General features: G+C 37.1%; 1 protein-coding gene across 2 annotated transcripts; it reads left to right on the forward strand.

Moving 5' to 3' along the window:
* The first annotated feature begins 598 nt into the window (after nucleotides 1–598).
* On the forward strand, nucleotides 599–5,567 carry LOC103705053 (protein FLX-like 3). 2 transcript variants are annotated; one of them, XM_039132301.1, is made up of 5 exons: nucleotides 599–717; nucleotides 3,569–4,104; nucleotides 4,231–4,376; nucleotides 4,991–5,070; nucleotides 5,205–5,567. In XM_039132301.1, exons 2-5 carry the CDS (start codon nucleotides 3,578–3,580, stop codon nucleotides 5,283–5,285), a joined length of 834 nt encoding a protein of 277 aa, XP_038988229.1. In that variant the 5' UTR covers nucleotides 599–717; nucleotides 3,569–3,577; the 3' UTR covers nucleotides 5,286–5,567. The 2 variants fall into 2 exon arrangements, with proteins under 2 accessions (XP_038988229.1, XP_026659652.1); XM_026803851.2 differs by having other exon boundaries at nucleotides 3,572–4,104; nucleotides 5,205–5,554.
* The last annotated feature ends 433 nt before the right edge of the window (nucleotides 5,568–6,000 follow it).

The following is a 6,000-nucleotide window of genomic DNA, read 5'->3' on the forward strand; positions in this document are numbered from 1 at the left end:
GTGCATCATGCCAGCGAGCACATCTTTTTTCTGTAGGCCAATCATTGAGACGAGCGCATGATGAATAAAGTTTATCAAAAAAAAAATAAAATGATTAGCTTGGTGTACGATCATATTGTGCACACAATGCAGGGTATAACTACTCCATAAATAAAATCTTTCATGATCAAAAGGGCCGGTAACGCTGTCAAAAAGCCCTTAGAGATTGTCCTGGATTAAGAGACAATAAAAGCAATGTGGGTAGATTTTTCTTATTAGTTTTCAATCATAAAAAAACAAACATATAAAACGTTACTGAATTTTTCCGGTTATAAATCTTAATCCAAATCAAATCTCTAAAAAAAAAAGAAAAATCCAAAACCGAAACTGAACTCAATTAATACTATCAGGGTCGGATCCGGATCTTTTTTGGGTCTGATCCATGTCCAACCCGTTCAGACCCCTTGCCGATCCCCTGCGCCGCACGTTACCGGGTCCGTACTACCAGTACACATTATTAATGAAGCCGTTCGGGTCGGATTTGAATCCGAACCCGATCCGACCACTAGCAGCAAAGGACCTCACAATAATTTGACATCCCCGAGAAAAGAACCGGGCCTCCCACTTCCACATTTCGCAAACAAGTAATAGAAGGCCGGCTAGGGTTTTATCCCTCTATTCCAAGCGAAAGGAAGAAACGAAAGATCTTCTCCCTCGCGTTCTCCTTTCATTTTTCTGGTTCGGTTCTTACCCCTTTTTCCTTCTTCGATTTCTTCTGTGGCAATCGTTTCGTGTTTTGGTTTCAGATCGTTTATCTCGAGCTATCAGTTCTGGTTCTTGGTTCGTTGACGAATGCATCAAGAGATGTATTTATTTATTTATTTTTGCCCAAGTTTGTTTTTGGTTTTTGTTGTTCTTAAGTTCGATTCGCTTTCAAACCCTAGCAATGATTCCATTAGATGATGCCCTCGGGCTGTTCTTGTTATCAATGCGACGAATCTGGAATGATTTTTCTCGATGATCTATTTGGACAAATAAGACAGATGAAATAAAGTAGAAATGATATTCTTGGCGAGGAACACAGAAGATAAGCGGCTTCTGATAATGATTCTTAGACATAATATGGTTTTTGATCTCAATGTGACCAAAGCACGGTGTTTCTTTTTCCATAAAGCGGCACAAAAGAATCACATACACGCAAATATATGTATATTTGCGCGCCATATTCTAAGTTAGTTTTATGGCCGCATAGGATTGTGCAAGAAAGTCTTATCTTATTTACAAATGTATTTATTTTCTGAAAATTCGCTCATATCTTTTGGAACTTAGTTAGTAAATTAAACGAATATCAGATAAATTTCAATCTCAGTGCATAGTCGCGACTGAATGACGAAGAGTCGATAAATGTACCTGTGACATCATATTGCATATGTTGCAGGTGGAAGACTTTGACTTCTTACAAAATTTATGGCATTCTGAAGTCAAACTTCCATGTTCCTTTTCCTAATGATTGTAAATAAAGAAATAGACTTATTGTTTTTAAAAATAATCAGCTGGGTTCCATGCAAAGCATATGGGAAATTTATGTACAGACTGGCCAATCGTACTCAGTGGTTATTTTGTCAATATCTTAAAGGCGTACTTCATTTCATTATTGTCTTTAGGTTTTCTAAATCTGGTTCTGTACAAAGTAACTGATTTCCAAATGTACTTCATTTTATCGATCGTTCTTTTTGGTCAAAGAGATGCTGAGTCCTGGCAAATTCAATCTTGGGAACTTGGTTGAACAAAACTCGATTATTGACATTTGCTTTTTCTTTCTTTTTTAAATATATTAGGTGTGGATTATTTTTTATTTTTTGTTCAAGTGATGAGAGTGGGTTACTTCACACCTCCAATTTTATTTTGTGGGTGAAAAAGGAGTGGTGTTGACAGCATGCTCTTAACAAAGGTAATGGGTGGATCATTTATTGGGATAATAATATTAATCTATATTGGTGAAGCAAAGTTTTCTATACCAACACGTACTGGTAAGGTATTGGTATGGTATCATGCTTGATACAGTACCCTAGGACACATGGTACAGTTGCTGTCTTGGTTCTAACAACGTATCATGTATTAATATGGGGTTTATCGTAAGGACCCGTACCATACTAGTAGGCTATTGGAATGGTTTTTGGTATCAATACGATAAACCTTGCAATGAAGCAATGAGTCTTATGGGTTTGGTGTGGGCCCTAAACTTGCAAGTGAACCTCTATTGTGCCAGGAGACTAATCTAGTTATACTTGCCGCCCTGCTACCCTCACTCCCCCCAAAGAGGGAACAAAAAGAAGAAAAGAACCTGCAAAAAGTCCACGCTAGCCCATGAAAATCAATTCAGATCCTAGTCTGACCAGTAATCAGACATGATAATGTGAAAGCATTGGATTTAATTTAGATTCTTAACTTGAAGCTGAGTTAGAGCAATATCGAACTTATATCTGACCAACTGTACTTTGTTTGACTATCAATTGGAGGAAAACAAAGTTTCATCGAAGCAAAATCTTTAAATCTGAGATATTGACAATCTCGATTGATGGCTGTCCCCAAGATTAATCAAGATCTTAATCTTATCTTGATTGAGATGGAAGGCTGGAAAATTTTGCAAAAACTGAGATACTCTGAGCCCGATATATGAGAATATTGGCCAATAAAGTAAAACTGAAATCAAAACTGAAATCAATTACCTTTTGGAGGCATTGATTTCCATATTTCATAATCAAGAAACAAAGCTATGATTGAACCTAAAGGACTAAGAATGCTAGCCGATATATTAACATTCTGTCGATTGATATCTTGAGATTAATTGGTGTTCCGAGATTATAAGGGCCAAGATTACATATACATTGAAGCACTGAGTGTTTGATACCAATGCAAACTGATAGTTGAGATAAAAAACCAGGTTAGAAAAAACCTCCCTTACCTCTCAAAGGCCTGGATATTAAGAGAAAATTCAAAGAGAAAGGAAGGAAAAAAAATTGTGTCCTATTTTTTTCCTCCTATTTGTGTTGCATTTGAGAAAACATAAGGACAAGACCAGCGATTTAGACTGTCTTTATTTCTTATTTCAACAAAAAGGAGAAAATTCTCAAGCTTCTCTTCTTCGATTTTTATTTTGTTTTCCTTTTATTTTATTGGAAATCAAATGAGCTTTTGCGAATTCTTTACATAATTCCTAAAAACAGTTAGTGTATGTAATATTCTATAAGTTGAAATCAGTAGAAGAAATGGATGCTGATTTCAATGGTTAATTACTGCAGTGTTGATATTAATAAAAGCATTTCAATGGATGTATCTTTTCTGTTCTCTGGTTTGCATTCTCAAGTACATAGTCCTTTGTATGTATGTTCTCTATCTTTTTTGTTCTTTATTTGTTGGATCGGTCACTTAAAAGTTTATAGGGGTAGAAGGTAGATCTATTTTGAACTTTTCTAGATCTCATCAGCTTAATTCTGCTGATCCAACATTCTGATGTCTTCATGTGTTCAATATGTAATTCTCTAAGTGCATTTTTTGTTTGGTCATGACCTGTGCTATCATTTTCCAGTAGCACGCAATGGCTGGTAGAGGTCGTGTACCTCGCAATGTTAATGATGGGCGGCGAGGTTATCCTGACATGCCAGAAGGGCCCTTTGTTCGTGGCCCTGTCCCACGTCCACCCCATCCTGCCCTGTATGAGGAACTTGAATTGCAGCAAATTGAAATCCGGAGGCTTTTGGCAGACCGTCATGCTTTCGTTGAAGATCGTGCTGCTCTGCAGCAGGAACTAATGGCTGCCAAAGAAGAAATTCATCGCATGAATATGGTCATTGCAGATATCCGTGCTGATAAGGAGGTTCATTGCAGAGAGTTGATCGAGAAAGGCTTGAAGCTAGAGTCTGATCTTAGAGCAACTGAACCTTTAAGAAAGGAGGCAATACAGCTTCGAGCAGAAATTCAAAAACTGAAGGTCATGAGACAAGACCTTGTTGGACAGGTCCAGACTCTTCAACAAGAACTGACAAGGGCACAAGCTGATAACAAACAGATCACCATTCTGAGGAGCGAGATTGATGGTCTGCGACAGGAACTTATGCGGGCTAGGTTGTGCCCTATCTTTTTACACTCCATGTCATATTATCTTTCTATAGTTTCTCCTGTTACCTGCCATACACATTGAGTGGTATGGAAGCACATGCATGCTTGAACCTTAAAATTGTTTCTTTGCAGGACTGCTTTTGAGTATGAGAAGAAGGGAAATATTGAGTTAATGGAACAAAGGCAAGCAATGGAGAATAATTTGGTATCCATGGCACGTGAAATTGAAAAGCTGAGGGCTGACTTAGCAACCATTGATGGGAGACCATGGGCTGCAGGTAATTTGCTTCCCTCAAATGCTTATGCTTAAATGGAAGCAAAAGGTTATTATGTTGTCACCTAATCTGATTGGTTTAGCATCATCTCTTCTTTCATTTTGTTTGCTCTACCCATAATTAAGGATAAGCTGGTTGGTTATGTTTATTTTCTTATCATTTTTTTGTGACAATGTTATGATTGATTTTCAGAATGTTACTGAGTTGTTGTATCTATTATAACATTTTAACCGACTGTTGTTTAAATACTGTTGCTTTTATTATTTGAAGCCATGCTGTGTTGCCAAGAGTTTGCTGTAAACGAGTACATCGTGATATTTTTATAATTAGTTGTTACATGGATTTTCTGCCACATTAGTCAGTCTTTAGGGCAAACTTATTCAAACTGCTGGAAATTACTGATATGAAAACTGAAGAATGATGTCTTCTTTTGATCTACTGTTTCTGACTCATGTGGCATATAGTTGCATTTGTGTGATCCTGCTTTCTTTCTGTGTTAGTTTTCTTTTGGTAATTTTTGTGGTCATGTTATTGCCTGGGCTAACACATGGTTAGTTAGTTGAAGTTCCCCTCTATTTATTTTTTTTAAATTCTGTTCTCTTTACTGACTATTTAAGGTGGAGCCTATGGGAAGATACTTGGTAGTCCTGAAGGACCCTTCCCTCCATCATTTGGGGATAACTACAACCTTCATTCGGTATGATTTCATCAAAGATGTCCAGTACTGGAAGTTCCTTTCTAGCTTATGGCATTAATTTAAAAGATTTCAGTAAACATGTTTATACTGATTCTGTTTTGTTATTTTATTATGTTCTGAATGTTGATAATCAGGGTGTTGACAAGGACCCTGTGTATGGCGGGCGTTCTGGTCCGTGGGGAGCATTTGACAAGTCTCGCCCTGGACGCCATTGAGAATGACAGTTGAATTGTCCTCTAAAATGCACATGGATGCGCTTTAGTTTACTCATGATGGTTATATATTTAAGGTTTAGAATTTCTTATCATCTTGAGTTAGTGCATAGTCCACCAGTGTTCACCTGACAAGATGCTTATGGTCATTACGAACTAAACATATTTTTCAGTTGTGATCTAATCTTTATATTTTGTATTTCATAGTGCTTGTGAAATCAAATAGCTATATATTGGCATATTCTGGTTTTACTTTTGATCCAAAATTTACATGTTTTGTTGTTAGTGTGGTTTGTGAGAATAGTTGTTTCTACCTTATTCATGCTCTTGGATTAAGCACATGAAAAAGGTATATAGTCTATCTTTAATACTTAAGTAGTTCATGTTAATAAAGGGGCGGCTCAACGCATAAGGCTCTCGCCACTGTGGGGTATGGGGAAGGCCAAATATACGCAACTTTACCCCTGCGTGCGGAGAGGCTATTTCCATGTTTCAAAACCGTGACACTCAGGTCATAATGGAGCAACATTACCATTGTGCCAAGGCTCACCCTCTAAGTAGTTCTTTTGATACTAAGCTTATATTATTTGCTAGTCTATTCAGATGATATTAGCTTATTCAGTGGTAACTGTGGCATCAAGGTTTGTGATCCAAGATGGTTAATATCATTAATTCTTCAGGAAATAATGTGACAGATTATTGGTAAGTGACATCCAGT

The sequence above is a fragment of the Phoenix dactylifera genome, chromosome 12 (assembly GCF_009389715.1).
Source record: "Phoenix dactylifera cultivar Barhee BC4 chromosome 12, palm_55x_up_171113_PBpolish2nd_filt_p, whole genome shotgun sequence".
In the NCBI taxonomy this organism is placed as follows: domain Eukaryota; kingdom Viridiplantae; phylum Streptophyta; class Magnoliopsida; order Arecales; family Arecaceae; genus Phoenix; species Phoenix dactylifera.